General features: G+C 41.9%; 1 protein-coding gene across 2 annotated transcripts in view; it reads left to right on the top strand.

Moving 5' to 3' along the window:
- Positions 1-5,953: 5,953 nt before the first annotated feature.
- Positions 5,954-22,229, top strand: part of LOC134456908 (solute carrier family 26 member 9-like) — a 40,632-nt gene continuing 24,356 nt past the window's right edge. For both annotated transcript variants that reach the window (XM_063208545.1, XM_063208546.1), the window contains exons 1-16: positions 5,954-6,102; positions 6,362-6,507; positions 7,209-7,348; positions 8,027-8,137; positions 9,608-9,783; positions 11,037-11,201; positions 11,493-11,645; positions 12,903-12,985; positions 15,519-15,666; positions 15,991-16,104; positions 17,012-17,089; positions 17,270-17,365; positions 18,121-18,227; positions 20,341-20,410; positions 20,535-20,627; positions 20,893-21,039. In XM_063208545.1, coding sequence (XP_063064615.1) covers positions 6,383-6,507; positions 7,209-7,348; positions 8,027-8,137; positions 9,608-9,783; positions 11,037-11,201; positions 11,493-11,645; positions 12,903-12,985; positions 15,519-15,666; positions 15,991-16,104; positions 17,012-17,089; positions 17,270-17,365; positions 18,121-18,227; positions 20,341-20,410; positions 20,535-20,627; positions 20,893-21,039 — 1,806 coding nt within the window. In that variant the 5' untranslated portion in view covers positions 5,954-6,102; positions 6,362-6,382. The remainder of the gene's footprint in view (positions 6,103-6,361; positions 6,508-7,208; positions 7,349-8,026; positions 8,138-9,607; positions 9,784-11,036; positions 11,202-11,492; positions 11,646-12,902; positions 12,986-15,518; positions 15,667-15,990; positions 16,105-17,011; positions 17,090-17,269; positions 17,366-18,120; positions 18,228-20,340; positions 20,411-20,534; positions 20,628-20,892; positions 21,040-22,229) is intronic.

Here is a 22,229-nt window from a genome sequence, read left to right as displayed (position 1 = left end):
CGTCGAGAGACCTGGGCATTCGGGGCTACAGCCCCGGATCTCCGGGGATTAGCCCCGAATCTCTCTGGACTGGACTGACATAAATAAAATATGTATAAGAATAATATGATTAAGAATAAGAAATAGTAGAGGAGAGCTCCGTGGACCACACTTTGAGCAGTGATACCGCTCCTGTCATTATGCAACTTTGTAACCAGCACAGACCGCACGATTCTGACACGATGATATGTAAATATGGAACTGTACAAATAACAACTTTCCAACCGAAGCCGCTATCCACCTTGTTAGTAGATCTAGCCCACTGACGTGTATAGTATATATTAGTATTATATATAATCTATTATAATAGAAGTCTGTGATCTAGCCTCGTTGTAGGGATGTCATGCTGCTGTCAACCAATCAGGTGTCAGTTCTGTGCTGGCTTGAACAGAGCCAGGCGGGCTCGTGGTTTATGAAAAAAAATCTGGAATGTTTAATATCTCGATAACTCAATGACTTCTGGAATATAGGGATCCCACTTCATTTCATTCTTAGATCATTCAGGGTTTTTTTTTTTAGCAGCCATAGGTCACAATGTTGACATTTTCCTCATTTTAGCATCCACTATTCAATCACATTATATCTAGCTGTATCTATCAAAATGGATATTTGCCGAATCTAAATGGATATTTGGGCTCCATCTTCAAGTAACAGGGCAGCGTAAGGTATGACATCTGTTTATTTCCTGATGTGCTCGCCGAAGCACTGGTGTCAATGTTGTTGTCATGTTTTCTTCTTGTCTTCAGTCAAGCTCTAGTTGTAACTAGCCTTCACCTCGAAGCACCCGTTATATGTCAGACACATCTTTCCTGAATTCATAGTGGGCAGGCAGCGTGATTTAGTTATACCACGTGTAATGTGATGTGTGTAGATTCGCTTGTGTTGTTGGCTATCTGCATGTTTGTGTAGTTTTGGGCAAGCCCCAAAGACTGATAGAACTACTCGTAATTTGCTAACATAGTGAGCTAACATTTAGCTCCACCACGTAGACAAGCTACCTCCAATAGAAACGGCAAGGTACAATCATGTGGAAAATGTAGCAAACTACATTACAACCTACTTCAAATAGAAATTCAAAATTAAGGCATATTTGAATTATTTGGGCTGCAAAAATGACATCTGAAGACATTATTGTCTGTTGGATTATGATAGCCCCCATGATATTTTTGGACTGGGTATAGTCAATCAGCTGGCTTTCTTGCTCTAGTCTCCTGTCTTCCTGTGTGCGCGCGCGCGTGTGTGTGTTTGTGTGTGTGTGTTTGCCTCGTAATGAGCGATGTGCGAGTTCGATTGCACCTTGTGTTTTGATATCGGCCTGATGGAGGCAGTGAGCTCGCGCATGAAATGTCAATAGAACCAAAGGTGTGGACAGTCGGGTGTATGATTTGCTTGCGCAAGACATTTTTGGGAGATTATGGTCCATGGTCTGTCAGCTAGCGCTCCTCCTCTCCTGTCTCCAATGTGTGTGTGTGCGCGCGCGCGTGTGCGTGTCTGTCGCTTGTTTTGAGAGTTTGGCGAACGAGTATGCAGACCCGTATGGATGTTGCGCATGGAAATGTTCAGTTTTTAATCATAATTTTGTGCATCATATACTGTCATGCAGAGAGCAAAACCCGTGGTTAGTGCCTCGCATTGCGACTGACTGTGCTGACTGCACTGTTTTGAGACAGCATAGCCGAGCTTACATGTCATGTGTGTTACTGTAAATATGCTAATACCGTAAGGCATGGTTTTTTCACTATACCTATTCACTATGCTAATTCTCTCACAATATCCAGTAGGCTACTCGGCACTGTCGCACTATTAAATGCGGTCTCTTTTTATTTGCACCAAAGTAATCGTGACGCCAACACTACATTTATCCAAAAAAGTAGTAAAACCCAATGAGGGTGACTAAGCAAGCGACATTGGGCCAAATCAAGAAAAGAACGGCAAGGTTAATGAAAGTAGCCTACACTGTCAAATGTAAAGATGGGAAAACTGCCAATTAAGACTATGGTGTCAAAAGTACATTTCCCTTTTGTGTACGCCTAGAATGGCCCAATTTGACCTTAATTTTCCAAAAACTCCGCAAAACGGAAGGGGGGAACCCCCCTTCCGCACCAACCCCTCTCTCGGTCGCTTCGCTCCCTCCACTAGACTGCCGCTCCATACCATTTTTTTTTTTACTACAGCCCCGTATCTTTGCGCAACCTAATGACGCCCCTGAGTCAAACTAAGCCATTTTTGGGAAAATGTAGTGTTAGCCTATGAGAACCTATATCACAACATCTGGAGAAAAGACATAGACAACATTAAATAAATTGAATTTAAAAGCTTACACGCTCATCTTGCATTAGACCGTGTTCATTGTGGTAGGCCTACGCAGCATCCAATATACGGGTTAAACTCTCCTGAAATGCGAAATAACTAAAAAAATTAAACGCTGAAAAAAGTGATTAATGGATTGGCGATCAATTAATTAAACTATGGAATTTCTGAGATTAATCAGGATCTGATCAGAAATTAAGCTTTTGTTCTTTCAAAATTAAAGCCTGTTTTCGCAACATTCTCAAGAATCAGTGAAATGTGATGTGTTGGTGAAATTTGTGTCAGATATTATGTAAGTGCCTGTTGAAATGAACATTGGTGCAGTATAATCTTCAATGGCGAAGGAGCAAACATCCCCCCCCACCACCACCACCATCATCACCACGCACACACACGCACACACACACACACGCGCACACACACGCACACACACACACACACACACACACACACACACACACACACACACACACACACACACACACAAATACACAGATGCGTGCACATACACACGCGCACGCCCACACGCACACACACACACACACACACACACACACACACACACACACACACACACACACACACACACACACACACACACACACACACACACACACACACACACACACAAACCCCTCCCTCTTCGAGGTAGTGTGTGTAAGTAGTGTGTAAGGCCACTTTGTTCTCATTCAAGAGGAATAGGTTGGCTGAAAAGCCATATCATACAACACTTAACAACTCTTCTGAGGCCATTCAATCCAGGTAAGCGTGGATGAATTTGAAGTGAGCATGTTTTTTTCATTAAATCATAATACACGATCAATGTGAACCTTTAAAGGTACAGTCCACCCATTTTCGATTTTCGCATATTTGCAGTATTTTCAAGAATTAGGCCTATGAATGTGCACAGCGGCGTGGGTTTAGCCTGAGCTTTGGCTGGACCTAGGACAAACGTCACTCACACACAAAGACGACTAGATACCTGAAACCTTATCCTTGAAACCTTACACTTTATTTTCTCACATCAGACGTGCCAAGTATGTTGTGTATCCTGGATTAGAGAGCAGCCCTCTATTCCTCGACTACAGGGAGACTCCTGGTGCATGTTGCCTCACGATGGAATTCTAATGTATCTTTTTGTTCTTGTGGAGAGGAACAACTTGTCTTGAGGTTGTACAGTGCTTTTTTCTTTAAATAATATTAGTGACAACTAGTGCATTGGAGACGTAATAGGAGGCCTAATGTTATTAGGACATTCACAGGAGAGGCTTCACACCTTTGCCTGCACAAAATGTGTTTTCAACCACCATGCGCAACCAGGAAGCAACTAAAACTAAATGTACTGCGCAGCCAATTTAAGCAGCGGATATTTTTTTGACATGAATACTTGCTATAACTTCTGAAAACAAAAGGGAATAATTGGACTTTGGCGTTCGCAAAACAGGTGAATAAATTAATGATTGAATAATTTGATGGAATTAAATATAAAATGACAAATGTTGGAAGGGACTATTTTGTCTTTTCAAAATATATGTTGTGACATGTCATGAGCATCCTTTTATAAAATTACGCCCATGAATGTGCATATCATTTTCTTCTCAGTGTGTTCAGCACTTTGATGGACATTGTTAGCATAGCTTAGCATAATCACTGGAAGCAAATGGTACCATTAGCATCAAGCAGCAAGTAATTACTGGACGGAATTAAATTGAACTTCCATTGCTACATTAAATATGGTTATATTGTCAAACTAGGCATTGCAAATGGATAGAGAATCCATATACAGTCCCAAGAAAAAGTTTGTACACCCTTTGAAATTTCTTACATTTCAGTCAAAATTGATCATAAAACATGGTCTGATCTTCCCGGAAATCTCAAGAATGAACAATCAGAGTCTGCTTTAACTAATTCCACACAAACATTTACATGTTATCATATTTTTATTGGTCATAAGGCTATAACATTCACAGGAGAGCAAGGCATAAGTAAGTACACCCTTGCATTAAATAGGTTTTAACCCTCAGTTAGTTGCAATATCCTCAAGCAGACTTGTCCTGTAGTTGCAGATCAGATTAACAAAACAATCTGGATGTATCTTGTCTCCCTCTTCTTTAGAGAACTGCCTCTCGTCAGCAAGGTTTCTGGGATGTCTGGAGTGCATAGCTTTATTGACTTCATGTCATAAAATCTCAATTGTTTTTAGTCAGGGCTTTGCCTGGACTATTCCAGATTGTGTATTTCATTGTTATGAAGCCATTCTAATGACGATTTGCTTCTAAAGTATGGGTTGTTATCACATTTCAGCACCCATCCTCTTATGTGCTTCAACTGTGTGACAGACTTCCTCACGTTTTTTTCTGTAAAATATCACAATACACTTGAGTTCATTGCTCCACTGATAATAGCAAACTTTCAAGGGCCTGAGGCAGCAAGGCAGCCGCATATAACGATGCTCCCGCCACCATACTCAGAAGTGGAGATGTAACCAAGAATAGCTAAAAATTGGGTTCATTCTGCCAATCTAAAATGAATGGGGTTTCTGTCCAAAAAAATATTGCTGCACCTTTGAGGTTTGCGAAAAAGCATTTATATGCTTCATAAAATTACTGCTAAATATTCTGTAGACCAATGTTGAAACCAAAGTTGAATTTTTAAGGGGAACACATAGTATCATGTTTGGAGGAGAACTGGAGAACCACACCTTCACCAAAACATCATCTCCACTTTTGAGTATGGTGGCGGGAGCATCATTATGTGCGGCTACCTTGCTGCCCCAGGCCCTTTTCAGTTTGCTATTATCAGTGGAACAATGAACTCAAGTTTATTGAGATATTTTACAGAAAAAATGTGAGGTAGTCTGTCACACAGTTGAGGCACGCAAGAGGATGAGTGCTAAAATGGGACAACAACCCATATTTTAGAGGCAATTGACTTTTGAATTGCTTCATAACAATGAAATACACATTCTGGAATAGTCCAATCAAAGCCCTGACTAAAAACAATTGAGATTATATGGCATGAAGTCAATAAAGCTATGCACTCCAGACATCCCAGAAACCTTGCTGACGAGAGGCAGTTCTCTAAAGAAGAGGGAGTCAAGATACATCCAGATTGTTATGTTAATCTGATCTGCAACTACAGGAAACATCTGGTTGAGGTTATTGCGACTAACATAGGGTTAAAACCTATTCAATGCAAGGGTGTACTTACTTATGCCTTGCTGTCCTGTGAATGTTTACATCTTATAGCCAATGAAAATATGAAAACTTGTAAATGTTTGTGTGGAATTAGTTAAAGCAGACTCTGGTTGTTCCTTCTTGTGATTTCCGGGAAGATCAGACCATGCTTTATGACCAATTTTGACAGAAATGTAAGAAAATTCAAAGGGTGTACAAACTTTTTCCTGGGACTGTATCTCGTATTGTACCAGGGCTTAACTAATGGTGACTGTACCTTTAAATTGCATGGTTCTGAAATGTCTTTAATTGATTATGGTGGGTACAGTGAAGTATGATTAATGTTCTAGAAATTGTTTTTTAAACAATCTAGATTTTAAATTCTATTGCCTCTCATCTCTATGTTTCTCGGCGGTAATGTAGTTTATTTGTCGTTTTATTTGGCAATTGAAATGTTCCTGTTTCCTCAGTCAAGGTGAGCCAGGCGGATGACCGGCACGGCTGTGTGTGCCTAACTACACTCTAATCAGCTCTTCAGCTCTGCAAACTCTCTGCAAGCTCTCTACCCTTACTCAAGGTTAGATAAGAGAACTGCTCATGTTCAATGTGATTATCATATTTAGAACAGGAATTAAATCCCGAGCAAGTGATTGACACAGCAATGACTTTGAACTTTGAACGGAACTGTTGCTTTGTTAAAAAAAAAAAAAAAAAAGATTTGATGTATAGCCTATTTATGTAGAATGGCACCTTTAAAAAAATAGTAAACACATTAATATTATGTGTACAGTATGACAGCTTTTATTAGTGAAAATCTTGATATTTCCCTTTTCTAGGTTTTAGCCATATGTGTCAGCATGCAGCAGGATGGTGTGCGTTACAGGATTGACAGGCCCGCATACTCTCAGGCCGCCTTCGATGAAACATTCAACAGGAAATCCAGGAGCTTTCCTTTCAGAGACAAAATTAAGAAGGCCTTTAGGTAATACATAATGTAAATTTAATTTCCATTTAAACAATTGGTCATTGGTTATAGTGTAATGTCTATGTAAGTGCAAGTATAGACAGTAGCTATGCAAAGTATCATTACCACTGGTGATGATGTCAGAAGGATGACTATGTGTGTAGAAGAAAGCCACGGGTGATAACTCTGTGTGTGTGTGCGTGTGTGCGTGTGTGTGTGTGTGTGTGTGTGTGTGTGTGTGTGTGTGTGTGTGTGTGTGTGTGTGTGTGTGTGTGTGTGTGTGTGTGTGCACGCGTGTGCGTGTGTGCGCGCACACCTTAGCCTGACTATCATCGACTTTCAAATCTCTTCGAGACTTGGTCTGACCTAGAGCATAGCAAGTAACATTTCTCAAATGGCATGGTTTACCCATTTGCCTTGGTTTGCCACTGGTCTAGGCCAAACATTTCCTTAGTCCCAAAAGAACGTCTCTGTTTAAACCACGTCACTGCTTTGAACAAGCCTCTACCCAGGGCTCTTGGAGCTGCTCAAAGTTGATTGCCGACAAAGTGGGTAGAGTTCCCAAGTTCTTTGAAGGTCAGAAAGTACTTGCATTGCTCTTGACCTTAATAGCAACACCGAAGGAGGACGCGGCCTGGCTATGCGCACGCACCACCTGCATGTGTGTGTGTGTGACTTGTGTATGCGTGTGTGTTTTTTTTCCTGGTTGTGTGTGTCAGGTGTTCTGGGGGTCGCTTGAAGTCTCTGTTGTTCCGCCACCTGCCTGTGCTAAGATGGCTGCCTAAGTACAACGTCAAACAGAACCTCCTGACTGATGTCATCAGCGGTGTTAGCGCTGGCACCATACAGGTCCCACAAGGTCTGTCCTCTACTGTGTGTTTTCAACACACAAACATCCTGTTTCACCATAATGCACACCGTTCCACCAATGGAACACTGTAATAGCCTGTAGCCTCTTACTGCTGCAGGGGTCGCCGGCGACCCTATTCACTTGCTGAAAATGCTAAACTACATCATAACAACATTGCTATGACATTACAGAGAGCCATAGTGCTGCGCTAAGGGGTTAAAAAGTGAGCCGCTATAGCACTACTCCTATGACATAACACAGGGCCTTTAGTTATGCACTACGACTTCTTCATTGCCATTCTGGTGACAGCAAATTTATAGCTCCGTGTCTTAATGGGATGCTGTAAGACAATGCATTTTTTGGTTCACTGAGCTACTTTGTTCGGGCACCATCTGGTCCTACATCAGACAACTCACGCCATAACACGACTAAGAGTTTCACCTGGGATACTGCTGGGTTGTCAGGCTGACTGTGTAGACACAATGCATTGCTTGTGTGTATAATGCGCGCATCACATTTAAAAAATAAGAATTAAATTATGCCTGTTACAAATGAATCATAATGTGATTATGTTCGGACCTTGTGCAATCTCTCTCTCAATATCTCTCTCTTTCTCTCTCTCTCTCTCTCTCTCTCTCTCTCTCTCTCTCTCTCTCTCTCTCTCTCTCTCTCTCTCTCTCTCTCCAGGCATGGCGTTTGCTCTGCTGGCCAACCTGCCTCCAGTAAACGGCCTCTACTCCTCCTTCTTCCCCCTCATCCCCTACTTCTTCATGGGCACGGCACACCAGATGGTACCCGGTACGCCAGGCTGAGACACAGACAATATATCTTACTATTGTTACTCTTACTACTGTTAATCTTACTAGCTAAACATACACTCTCCAACCAGTCAAAGTGGCAAGCACCGGTAAGTTTTGTTTTCCACCAGCCAAACTGAATTTTCAGGAAGCAAAAGTTATGCTGCCACATTATTTTTTCAAGCTGATACCTTCTGAACATATGACATACAATACGATCGTTCAGTCCTTTATTGTTTTTCAGATCATTTTGGGTTATTTACACCTTTACGTTTTGGACAGAATAGTGAGAGTGAGAGATGGAAAAGCAGTGGGAAATGACCTCGGGTCAGAATTGAACCGCCATTCCGACATCTGGCATGCCGTGGGGGTAGGGGTAGGGGTAGGGTTGGGGTTAGGGTTAGGGTTAGGGTTAGGTTTAGGGATAGGGTAACTGCATGCACTAAAAGCTGAGCGACGTAGCATAAACCGCAGGAATGGCATATCTCGATGGGAAACGTGCTGGTATTCCGACAACTGACATCAATGTCGGAATAGCGGCATGTCGGAATAGCGCCATGTAACCCTGTGATATGGCATTGCACCTTAGCGCACTGAGCCACAGAGCCCCTAGTCCTGTATATCAGTGGTTCTTAACCTTTTTTCTGAACGCACCCCCTTAGCTGTTCCCAAGACAAGCCGTGCACCCCCATCCCAAATGTCTACACGTGTATATGCACCAAAAAAATGTTACAAGTGATTAATTACAATGATTCTTACTTTAGACATTAACCAATACTAATGGGGACAAAAACATTTTTAAATTTGGTCTTAATTTGGCCTAATTATAATGTTTGGAAGCAGAATTTTGGTCACAACCTCAACACAAACTAAATTCTGCGCACCCCCTGAAATCTCTGGCGCACCCCCAGGGGGTGCCCGCACCCCAGGTTAAGAACCACTGCTGTATATTTTGAAGCACTACAAAGTTAAAGCAGTGTAATGAAGGTGTAATATTGTCTGACCCTGTGTGTACTTATAAACCTGTGTGTGCTTTTTCTTTTCTTACTAACAGTCTTTTTGTATACGATGTCTGTGATTTTAATTTCTTTGCCTGTACATCTACCCTGCCTATTTTTGGACACCAGATGGAAATTAACGTCTGTGCTATAATCTGGCACATTTGCATGTAGGCCTATGTATGTACGAATATGTTCATTAACCCATTTAGCCTAAGCCCTTTTGGGGAAAAGGTGCCTTCTCTCTATTACAACCTAAGATATCTCAGCCTCCGAAGCACATAAAAACATCAAATAAGTTGCATTTAAAAGCCAGAACTTTCATTTTGCACTAGAGTGTGTTTTTTCTGCTTAGCCACATTTTTGATAAAATAGCTAAAATCTCAAGAACCTGAATGCAGCGTATATGTCACTCCAGGACACAATGGGTTAATGTGCAATGTCCTGTATTCTTTTTACTTCCCCGTGCCCAGGTACGTTTGCCGTGCTGAGCATCATGGTGGGTATGGTGTGTCTCAGGCTGGCGCCGGAATCAGACTTCACCCACTTCAACACCACCCTGAACCACACAGTGGTGGACGAGGACAAGATGAACGAGGTGCGCCTGGCCATCTCAGGGACTCTGGCCTGCCTCACAGCCATCATACAGGTATGTCAATCAGGTACGTTACCTGCCTCTTACAGCCATCATACAGGTATGTCACTCAGGTACGTCACCTGCCTCATCATACAGGTATGTCAATCATGTACGTCACCTGCCTCATCATACAGGTGTGTCACTCAGGTAGGGGCAGCGGTGGACTAGTGGTTAGAGAGTTGGTCTCTCAATCTTGGGATTGCCCCCTGACCTCTCCTTACATCTCCATGCATGACTGAAGTGCCCTTGAGCAAGGCACCTAACCCCACATTGTTCCAGGGACTGTAACCAATACCCTGAAAAATAATAGTTGTATGTCGCTTTGAATAAATGAAAGCGTCAGCTAAGTACAATGTCATGTAATGTAAGGGTACGTACCTGTCTCTTACAGGTATGTCAATCAGGTACAGAGGTGCTTCTTGTCGCTAGGTAGGCAGCCGCTTGAGGCCCCCAACCCAAGCCTGTCTTAGCTTTTAAATGCAACTTATGTCATTCTTTGTGATTTTTATTATTTAAGTGCACAACATGACTAACGTGTCGATGGTTAGACCATCCATGGACTCTGATGAAGATGGTCTAACCATTGAAACGTTAGTCATGTTGTGCACTTAAATAATACAAATCACAAAGAATTACATCTGTGCTGCTCCGGTGTTGTCCTTCAAGTGAAGATTTCCTGCCTCTCTCCCGTCGATGCACCAGATGATAAAGCAGAAGCGCGAGGAATTACCCTTTTGTTTGCAGCTTATTTCATGTTTTTATGTGCTTCGGAGTCTGAGACATTTAGTTTTTATAGGCTGAGAGCACCTTTTCCCAAAAAAGGCTTGGGCATTCAGCAGGTGTGTTTTTTAGGTGCCTTTTGCAGGCTTAAATGGGTTAATGTGGTATTATGTGTCATTTCACTTTTTGCATTGCCTCATCAAGTCTCATTTGTCATTTATAACAGACTTCAGTGACCGCATAACCTCCCCTTGAGTTAAATAATAGGGTTTTACCGTTCTACTATACTTTCAACTATTCTCATTTAACATTGAGTCCTATGAGACCAGCTGGTGGCTAACTGGTCTCATAGGACTCAATGTTAACTGCTAGCTTGGAGGTAAAATTTGCACTGCCATACCCAGAGAATGATTGAAAGTACAAGAGAACGGTAAAACCCTATTATTTAACTCAAGGGGAGGTGTAAAATAAGCTTATTTCCAAAAATGGGACAGTATCACTTTAAATGACATGTTTATCCTCTGATTTTGTCACTGATGTACCAGATTGGACTGGGCCTGATGCAGTTTGGCTTTGTGGCCATCTACTTGTCGGAGGCGTTTGTGCGAGGCTTCATGACAGCAGCAGGCCTGCAGATCCTCATCTCTGTGCTCAAGTACATCTTCGGCATCAAAGTGCCTCCCTACAGCGGGCCTTTAGCCATAATATATGTAAGCCATGGTTATGTTGATAAAACATGTTTGTTTCGATGTTTTTAGCTGTAGGCCAACTGTATATTTGATTGACATCAGAGTGCTTCTTTTCAATAAGTGTGTGTGCGTGTGTGTGTGTGCGTGTGTGTGTGTGTGTGTGTGTGTGTGTGTGTGTGTGTGTGTGCGTGTGCGTGTGCGTGTGTGTGTGTGTGTGTGTGTGTGTGTGTGTGTGTGTGTGTGTGTGTGTGTGCATGCGTGCGTGCGTGCGTGAGTGTGTATCTGTGTCTGTGTCTGTGTGCCTCTGTTAAGACGCTGGTGGACATCTTCTCTGGGCTGCCTCGCACCAATGTAGCCTCTCTGGTCTTCGCCCTGGTCAGCTGTGTGGTGCTCATCATCGTCAAGGAGCTGGGGGCTCGCTTCCGACACAAGATCCCCTTCCCCATCCCCATAGAGATCATTGTGGCAAGTACAACACATCAGCAGATGTTGGCTATGGGATTGACTGAACTGTGGCTGTCTCATTGTGTGTGGTATACGGAAAAGCTATAAGATGCTAGATCTCCCCATTAACATCCTTAACTCGAAGTGTATGCATTTGACGTGTCAGTTGGCATGTATGATACTAGTGTATGGATGCAAGGTGTACAGAGGTCGTTCCGCTTACCTTCTGAGACCCTGGACCAGCGCCTTCCATTACGGACAAACACGGTCCTGTGGTGTCTGATACTGTCTGTCCTCTGATGTTTACAATTGTGAGGGAAACCCCACACACCTCCATCAAATACAAAGTTTCACGTTAGGACTACCGGTCAAAGGCGGTCCAAGTAGATCCAACAGTCTGAACACTCAGTGGGGCATGCTAGCTCCAATGCTAGCCAAAGTGGCCACATTGTGAGAGCAGGTGCCTCATAAAGGTAGAAAATAACACTAGAGAGGACTCCGCCCCCCTTTTTACGGCAATCTGTAGCGGCCATTATCTGTAGGTAGATCAGAGAAATGGAAATTAACGGAGAACGAGGCTCACCTCTGTCAAAAATGGCTTAATCATGTGAAAATGTCCATCAACACACTATACAAGGACAATAGTTGAAGTGTGTTGCTAACTATGTTCATAAAAGATATTATTTGATTTTTAAATGTATTTTATCGACTCATATGATTTAAGTAGATATTTAGCGTTTCAAATCTGGTCTTTGATTAAAGTGTTACTTCATATTTACACAGTTTTAGTTAATTTCCTGACAGGGGTGGGCGTGTTCTCCATTGACTTGCATTGCCTGAAAGTACCTACACTACCTACGGAAGTTGGGAAGCTCCAGCTGCCATTTCCCAGTGCTGTCGGAAATTGCTGTGTCCTCTCTAGTGTTATTTTCTACCTCTATGAGGCGCCTCCTGTCTTAACCTGTTCACAGGTCTCTCTATCTCTCCCCTGACTTCTGAAGACCCTGAGCCACAAAAGTTAGTCGGTGCCCCCTTGTGGCGTGAATAGGTGCTGTCTAGTTCCACATGGCCTACCTAACAATGGCTGTATCACTGTAATTAAAAAAAAACTATTGCGTATGTAAAAATGAAGTGAGTAAACAGATACTTATTGTCAGGTTGTATTGGGATCCAATTTCTGCGCAACAGTGCCCCCCATGGTGTATTTGTGTCCATACTCTAAGAAAGTATTTCAAGAGTGCAATGTAAATAAAAATCATTTTGACTTGCCTAATTCAGGTGGTGGTGGCCACAGCCATCTCCGGTCCCCTGGATCTCCCAAAGCGCTACCACATGGATGCAGTGGGGGAGATTGCTCTGGGGTGAGACACCATCTGGTTTTGTAAAAAAAAAAATGCAATTAAATGCACAGGGCAGGATTTGTGATGTAGCTCACTGATTCTTGAGAAAGTGGCTAAAACAGGTTGTAATGTTGACAGAAAAAAACAAAGTGAATTACAAAATGATATGGTATATCCTCGTAGACTAAGGTCTTGGCTTTTCAGAAATGCACAAGGCCAATCTCCCCATTATGTATTTTTTTCAGAAATCAGGCTTTTCTCCGATCATACCTTGTTTTTTGTCAACACCGTCAGACACAATTAAAAGTTATTAAAATTGTATTGATTTGGTTGCAAATGTATCTGGAGTTTTTAAGTGATTATGTGTATTTTTTGGTTCACACATATGCCTTTAAATGTTGAAAATTCACTTTTGTTCTATTTTAATACTGTTTCATGTGTTCTAATTTTAAAATATGTACCGTCATACGATGCTTACTTAACGCCTAAATACAACAAACAATTTTTTGTAATTTCACAAATATCCGTGTAGGCTTAAATTGGCTATTACTTTGATATTTCAACAACTCCTAAGGAAAATGTTGTAAGCACATTCCTTTAAAATGTCCAAAACTCCTTCTTACGGTGGTGACTTAAGAACTGACGGTGGTGACAGTAATCTGATAGTGGTGAAAGTGGCCTAATTAGTACCTGCATTTAGCAAAATAAATAGACCTCTCAAGTCAATGGCATCTTGCATAAACACTTTATTTTTGTGTGTGCACATTATGAGCATGTGTTTTTACTTCTTTAGTTAGATTATCTAGGAAGTAAGCCACTGGTTGTTGAAAATGTGGTAAAAACAGCTTTTAAGTTGTTCAAATCCAAAATAAAGAGGTGTATTATCATAGATGTAGGTCTTGGCTGTGCAGGGAATGCATTGGCCAAGCTCCCCATGTTTAACATTTTTCATGAAATGGGCTCTTTCTTGTTTTGTCAACAGCGGCAGACAGAATTAGAAGTAAAAACAAATGTTTACTGTATTAAAGTGAATTACTTTAACAATTCAACAAAACTGTAGATACTTATTGTATGCATATTCTTAAAACATGTCAAAAACACGTAAAACATGTGTTTTTTGGTGAACTCCATCAGATGTCACCACCGTCAGGTTTTCTGACAAAAAAAACCTCCAAATGCACCTCAGTGGTGGCTAGAGTATCATTTTGGATCACAATTATTACTAACATCCCTAATAATCTTTCATTAACCAGCACAATTTAGTAAAATATGGAACAACATGATGAGCAGAACAAAATCTGACGGTGGTGACATCTGACGGTGTGAGACAAAAAAACACTCTTTTAAATATTATGCATTGTTTGTTCACATTAGCCATTTCATTTTCGCTCTGTTTCTTGGGTGCTTTATACCTTTTCTGAAAAAAAATATATTTATTAACATTAATGTAATACAATACTATTAAAACCCCCGACGGTGTTGACAGTTTATGGTTGGGACAGTACCAGTGTCCAAACAAATTAAAAATTGAGGACAAAATAGTAAACTTACAGGAGCTTCAGTGATGGTGAAGTATGCAGTAGAGCTAAAGGTTTGAAAAGGGGTCCTCAGTAATGAAAATTACCTTGTGCATACTTGATTTTATTGTCTTTTAGAAAAAATCTGACGGTGGTGACCAATATGCTGGACACATTTTGAGCAATTAGTAACTAATAGTAAATATTGTTTTACATCCACTATGTGCACATCTGTAGAACCACTTTAATACGGTCTTCCACATCATGGTGATATTGTTCAATTCTGTTGGTGATTTTTGTATTTTAAGTCAATTGAAATGATGATGCCAGTCCTTGGGACAGGCGTTTTTACAGGGTGTGGACAGGTTTATAGCCATGAAAAGTAATAAAATTACACTTAAATATTTCAAACAACTGTGTATTCGTGTGACAGACCCCTTGGCCATTACCTGGGTTCATTTTGTTTGTGAAAATTTAGTTGATTTTCAACAGAATTAATATTTTACTGCAGGGACATGTTTTTGCCAAACTTTCAAGAATCAGTGAGCTGAGAAAGACATTTGCAAGTCACATTAGATCAGAACTCTTTAAAGGATAACTTCAGCCAATTTCAATATGTTGTTGTATTGCTCACGCTACCTTTGACTTGTCAGTACCCGTCATCTGAGCTATTCTAATGGGGGCTGATTTTGTTTATATAAAAAAAACTTTCTTAACATAGGCCTACTCCCAAAAGGTACTGCTGTTTGCTAGTTGTCTGCTGATGTTGCAAACACCCAGGTGACTTCAACTTCACTGTAGCCGATCTACATATGCCTTGAATGTTGAGTCATATAATACAGAGCAGGTTAGACTACCAAGAAAGTATTACAGGTATTATACTCTCTTAACTCTGTTGAAGATTGACAAATATTGATGCTGGCTATGATTACGTCCTCGTTTGTTAGTCGCTTTGGTTATAAAGTGTATGCCAAATGCAATGTAATGTAATCTAATGTAATGTAATGTTGATTGACACCTACATTGGTACATTGCAGATTCCCCGACCCCATCCTGCCCGATGTGAGAGAGTGGGATGAGATGCTGACTACAGCGTTCTCCTTGGCCATCGTGGGCTACGTCATCAACCTGGCCATGGGCAGGACCCTGGCAGCCAAACACGGCTACGATGTCGACCCTAATCAGGTTAGGATACACCCATGCACACACACATGCACGCACAAAAGCATGCACACGCGCACGCACGCACGCATGCACAAATGTACAAATGTACTGTATACTGTATGTATGACTCTATGAATGTAATAATCTGTGTGTGTGCGTGTGTGTGTGTGCGTGTGTGTGTGTGTGTGTGTGTGTGTGTGTGTGTGTGTGTGTGTGTGTGTGTGTGTGTGTGTGTGTGTGTGTGTGTGTGTGTGTGTGTGTGTGTGTGTGTGTGTGTGTGTGTGTGAGCGCACGCGTCTATGTGTGCGTGTGCGCGTGTGTGTGTGTGCATGCATGTGCCTACAGGAGATGCTGGCCCTGGGCTGCAGTAACTTCCTGGGTTCCTTCTTCAAGATCCACGTGATCTGCTGCGCCCTGTCCGTCACGCTGGCAGTGGACGCCGCAGGGGGATCCTCCCAGGTCAGTACGCTCACCAACCCAGTAAAACTTTAGGTTATGTCTGTAACCCCGGTTCTCTAAGGGGGATGAATGACACATCTCCTGTGGGGAGGCACTCTCAGTAAAACTTTAGGTTATGTCTGTAACCCCGGTTCTCTAAGGGGGATGAATGACACATCTCCTGTGGGGAGGCACACTCAGTAAAACTTTAGGTTATGTCTGTAACCCCGGTTCTCTAAGGGGGATGAATGACACATCTCCTGTGGGGAGGCAGTGTGGACCATTGTAGACCACTTTATTCAATCACTTCGTTAGGCCAATGAGCTGCGAAGTGGATGGGGCGTGCCTGCCATTAGGCCAATGAGATGCGATGTGGGCGGGGCAGACCCGCCGTTAGGCCAATGAGCTGTGATGTGGGCAGGTCATCATTGGCCTAACGACATGATTGAATAGAGCTTCGGCAAACGGTCTGCACTGAGAATGCCCTCCCACAGGAGATGTTTAGTGAATTGACCGAAAGAGAACATGCAGTGCTAATCCAACACTTAGAGAGTACTCTGGGACCAAACACACTGTAGATCCATAATGCACGCCGTTCCGCCAGTGGAACACTGTAATAGTCGTTGAAAAGACTTAACTACCATAGTACTAACATTACTTTGACCTTACACAGGCCTTTAGCCCTTGCTAATTGAACATATAGAGAATCAAATTTAAACATGACAGTAGTAGTGACAGTAAATGGTTATTGTTCTACTAATATGTGGCCCTGTTGTAAGTTTGCTGTTACCACAATGGCAATGACTAAGTCGTAATGTATTACTAAGACTTTGTGCAGTGTTGTTGTTGTGTAGTATTGGGGCCACTGACATAGGGCTACAGTTTATATTACATCACATACTGTTCCAAATCTTGTCTTCATATTCAGTTTGCCAGTCTGTGTGTGATGCTGGTAGTCATGGTTACCATGCTGGCCTTGGGTGCCTTCCTCAAGCCCCTGCCCAAGGTGAGTGTTTTCCACACAAATTGTTTAGTCAAATAAATCAACATGTTATGTATCAACTCTTCACATCTATCTAGCATGATAATTAGGATCAGCTGTTCTTCAGAAGCAAGTAGGCCTACGTTGTATAACACCATCTTGTTAAAACTCACCATTTCGAGTGTTCATTTTGTGCCATGCCAGTCTGTGCTGGGAGCGCTGATTGCAGTGAATCTGAAGAACACTCTTCTGCAGCTGTCTGACCCCTACTACCTGTGGAAGAAGAGCAAACTGGAGTGTGTGAGTTTTTCATGTGATGAGATTTTTAAAGATATATTTTGGGCTTTTATGAATTCATTTGCATATTTAGGACAGTATGAGATAGTGGAAGGGAAGTAGTGGGAGCGAGAGAGGGGAAAGGATCGGGAAATGATCTCAGGCCGGTCTCAAACCCTGGTCTCTAAATTAATGGCATGCACAACCGAGACACTACACCCCCATGATATGCTTTTCAAGGACCAGGAAATGGCTAACTGGATTGGCTAACTGTCTGAATGGGAACTGGACTATGCGGAAAAAACATTATTACAGGTATTGATAATGAGAGCAGGTAAAACACATTTATTAAAGGTAGGCCTATTGACAGAATGAGAATAGGTAAAATAATATATATTTTTTTAAATCAGCATTCATCATTTTGCACTGTTTTATTGGGAAATTGGTGCTATGTCATTGGGCTCTATCGTGATGAAGCAGGGATTGCTTTTGCAAGGCAGGGGTGCATTTCTCAAAGCCATAGTATCTTACTAGGTGATTTCTTTGTTGTTTCCCATTGGCAACTACCCAAGTTGCTAACTGGCTAACAACTACGCTTTTGAGAACCGCACCCCAGCACGCATGCCATGCGCACTTTGAAATTTGATGCATTCCTGACAAAGTGTGCATGCGCTTTGCCAAGCAAAAGCATCACTGCTTCATCATGAACAAACCCATTGTGTGCGCAAGTGTTGCCTGTGTGTCTATGTAGATTATGTCCAGTCCCTCCTCTCCTGTAGTGTGTGTGGGTGGTGTCTTTCCTGGCCACCTTCTTCCTCAGTCTGCCCTACGGGGTGGCCATAGGAGTCGGATTCTCCATCCTGGTGGTGATCTTCCAGACCCAGTTGTAAGTAAATTAATTAAATATATCAGTACTTATACTGTAATCATATTTCTCTCTATGGGACCGGAGAACTTGGGACCCTTTTTCTAAAAAGAAGGGTCCTATGTTCCCTGCATTGTATCTGACAAGGGGATAAGGCCCAGGATGCTTGCGCATGCATGTTACTTGCATGAACGGTTGCCATGCGTATTTCATGTCAAGTTTGCCCACAGTGGCAGCCTAACCCTAACCGTAATCCTAGCAACAATCCGCGCTCGCCATGCGGCAGCTACTTGGAAGCAGCAGGGAACATAGAACCCTTTTTTGAAAAAGGGTTCTAAGTTCCCCAGTAGCTGGGAACATAGGACCAGGGGAACATACGGAAGACCCCCTAGAAATCAGACTTTTTCAGACGAAATTCCGAATTGAATGAATTGAAATTCACAGTAATGCCATAATATGAACACTAGGTGGTGGTGTTCTATGTACTCTCAATGGGTGGTGTAGATTAAATTCAAAGAAATGCAAGGTAATGACACCACCTAGTGCTCGTATTATGGCATTACTTTGAATTTCAATTCATTCAATTCAGAATTTCGTACAAGCCTGCTAGAAATGGCAACTTACGGCAATGACTCAGCAGAGGATAATGGAAAACAAAGGGCTTAATAAATAGGGGCTAATTACAAAAGGACACGGGATAGGGCAGGAGACAGTAGGGTGCCAGTGGAAACACAACGAGGGAACAAGCAGACAATGAACAACATGAGACACAGGCCAGGCAGACTAACAAGGCAGGTAACAAGAACAGGTGATGGCAAAGACAAGACTGAAACTGAAACGTGAACACTGAAGTGCACAAGTGCACCATTTTGAGATCCACTTCAGTGTTCACATTTCAGTGTGTATGGCGTATTAATTACGCACTGAAACATAGTTGCTGAAACACAAGTGCGCCATTTGAGATCCAACAAAAGACTAACAAGATACAAAAATGGGGCAAAGCAGAACACAGGTGAACTAAATGACTAAGGTGCAATTAATAGGCTAATGAGCAAAAACTAACGGGGCAACCCAAACAGGGGAAAACATTACAACAGGACCATGTGGTAAGTATATTAACAAGGGGAAGCGAGAAGGGACAGGTGAGAACAATCAGAGCAACTAAACAGGATGATTAACAGACTAAAACTGGGAAACAAAGACAGCCGGGAATCATTAACTAAAGCAGGGATAATTGGGACAGGTGAGACAAACGATGGGCGGGACCAGGAACAAGACTGGTACACACAAGGGTAATTTGCTATTTTTACATGACGTTTTTAATTCCGAATTAATAATTCAAAATTAAATAGTTGCGTCAAGTTTACTTTGATCTTTCATTTATTCAGAATTGTGAAGTGTTTACAACAGTTTCCTTTCAACAAGTAACTTATCTGAGTAACCAGTAGACCCATAGGCCTACTTGTCTTACGATCAGCTAACTCTGCAATGGTTGGATCAAGTGTGTGGTGGGTCCTTGTCAGGTTTTCAGTGTTTTTCAATAAGTTATTATAACAACACTGTCTATCTAGCTCATTAGGAACAATGGAGTAAAATAGTGTAACCACTATGTAATGCCATGTGCCACTGTTGTAATCACATCACAAATGTACTTTTACTTTTAACACCTCTAATTAAGCTTTATTCAGAATTAAAGAGAGTTCATTCGGAATTAAATGTCTCATGTAAGCGTAGCCATTGACAGGGGAAATGACAGGACTAAAACGTAAACAAAAGCACTTGGGCAGCAACACAGACAACACAGGGGGTAAACACAAGGAAACAGAGTCCCAAACAACACACGGGAGTCCGGATCCTGACAAGCTTACTGTACTCAAGCGCATGCTGTATGTTTATTCATATAAGCTGACAGACACCTTAATTTCCTTCAGGATTAATACAATTACTCTAATATAATATAAAGTTACTTGTGATGCTCTCCGTTGCAGCTTTCTTATCCAATATTTGGCCTCTTCATGTGCAGTCTTGTTACTCTTTACAAACAAACAAAGTTTAGAAGAGAAGCTGAAATATTCTGCTTTTTTCCCTTCCCTTCATGATCTTTCCAATGTGTGCTTATTATCATTATCTCCAGTCGAAATGGATCCGAGGTGGCTCAGATCATGGATACAGACCTGTATAAAAACCCCAAACTCTACAGTAAAGTAAGACCTACTGATCGATCAGTCATGAACTCATTAAATATCTTAATATTCCTATTCAATTGAAATGATCTAATGTACAGGTGTTCCAGTCAAGGTAATGTGGGTGATGGTTGTGTACCTGCAGGTGAAGTCTCTGTCGGGAGTTAAGGTGATAAGCTACTGCTCTCCTCTTTACTTTGCCAACGCTGACATATTCCGGCGTAAGGTCATCAAAAAGGTACTTTTAGTTCTACTGCTTTCTTACTGTCTATGTGCGTGTGTGTGTGTGTGTGTGTGTGTGTGTGTGTGTGTGTGTGTGTGTGTGTGCACATACAATATGTATCGTGTACGCTTCTGCGTTAGTGTGTGGACAAAGCTTTACCAGCTACTTACTGTATTATTTTACCACATGTTCCTTCCATGTTCCTCAATGTTGTTACTGTGTGTGTGCGTGCATGTGTGCGTGCGTGCGTGTGTGTGTGTGTCCGTGTGTGTGTGCCCAGACTGGTCTGGACCCAGGGAAGTTGCTTCTGGCCCGTAAGAAGTTTCTGAGGAAACAACAGCAGCAACAACAGCAGCAGCAGCAGCAGCTAGACAGTGTACAGCCCAGGAGGAGGACCATCAGCTCTCTGGTCATCATGAAACCACAGGTGTGTGTGGGTGCGTGTGTGCGTGTGTGTGTGTGTGTGTGTGTGTGTGCGTGCGTGTGTGGGTGTACTCCACCAATCTTTTTTCGTGAGGCTGAGGCCACTGCATGGGCTCCACATGTTTTGTTTTGTTGCTACTGGTAAAAAGATAAAGTGTCCAAACATTTCCTCACTGACAGGTTAATGTAGCCCTGTGAGAATTTAATATCCTTTAATAATAAATAGTTGGTATAATAAATACTTTCAATAAATACTGTTCATAATTAGAATAAAGAAGATCTAGTTTAAAAGGTTAAAATATTAAGAGCTTTGATAATGAGAGTTCATTACATTGAGTGTGTGGTGACGTCATGATTAATACGAGGAAGTAATGTAATATGCATTGAGAGAGTTTCTTGAATGTATATTTTTGTTTGCTTAATTATTATTTTCTGAAGGATGCAAATGTCTGAAAGATGTTTATATTAATGTCAGAGAAGTTTCTAAAGATGCATAATGTTTCGTTATGTCTTAATTACTGTAACCAATCAGAAGCTAGAGAGTTGAGAGGTGGCAGGAAGTGTAGTAGTTGAGACTTGGAGAAGAAGGAGAAACCGGAGAAACTGATGTGTGCGTGTGAAGCCGGATTCCGTGAAGATAAGTTAAAATGGAAATGTGTAACCCATGTATTTCTGACCAGTAGACATAGTAGTAACAGAAGTGAACAACGAGTGAGCTTATTTCGTTGCTACAATGACTTTGGGACTGTTTAAGAAGACCTACTGCCACTCGCGGTAAAAGTTCAGGCAGTCGCCATTCATTTTAATGTAAGCTTTCATTGTGAGTTAGCTTTGTCGTGTGCTTTCGAAAACGGACATTGTTCGCCAGTCCGGAGAACAAGTTGTGTCGCGTGAGGAGCCAGAGGACATTGTCTAATCCACGGGAGAAGTTTACAGCCGTCGAAGACATCGTTTGGAGACAAGGTGTCGAGGTGCGGTGCAACATAGACTAGAAGCATTTCCAGAAAAAGGCCCTTTATAAGGGTGTTAGAAGCATTTTTTAGTAAAAGTTGGGAACCTAGTTTTCTAAGACAATTAGAGTACCCTGAATTCAGCTAGCCTGGTTCCCAAGCTGAATTTTAAGCTTTTGACCATGAACTGGGCAAAAAACAATATGGCCGCCGAAATTCTTGATTTTTGGCAGAATACGTTAGA

This window comes from Engraulis encrasicolus, chromosome 10 (genome assembly GCF_034702125.1).
Source record: "Engraulis encrasicolus isolate BLACKSEA-1 chromosome 10, IST_EnEncr_1.0, whole genome shotgun sequence".
Classification (NCBI taxonomy): Eukaryota; Metazoa; Chordata; class Actinopteri; order Clupeiformes; family Engraulidae; genus Engraulis; species Engraulis encrasicolus.
This window is presented reverse-complemented; position numbering and strand designations above follow the sequence as displayed.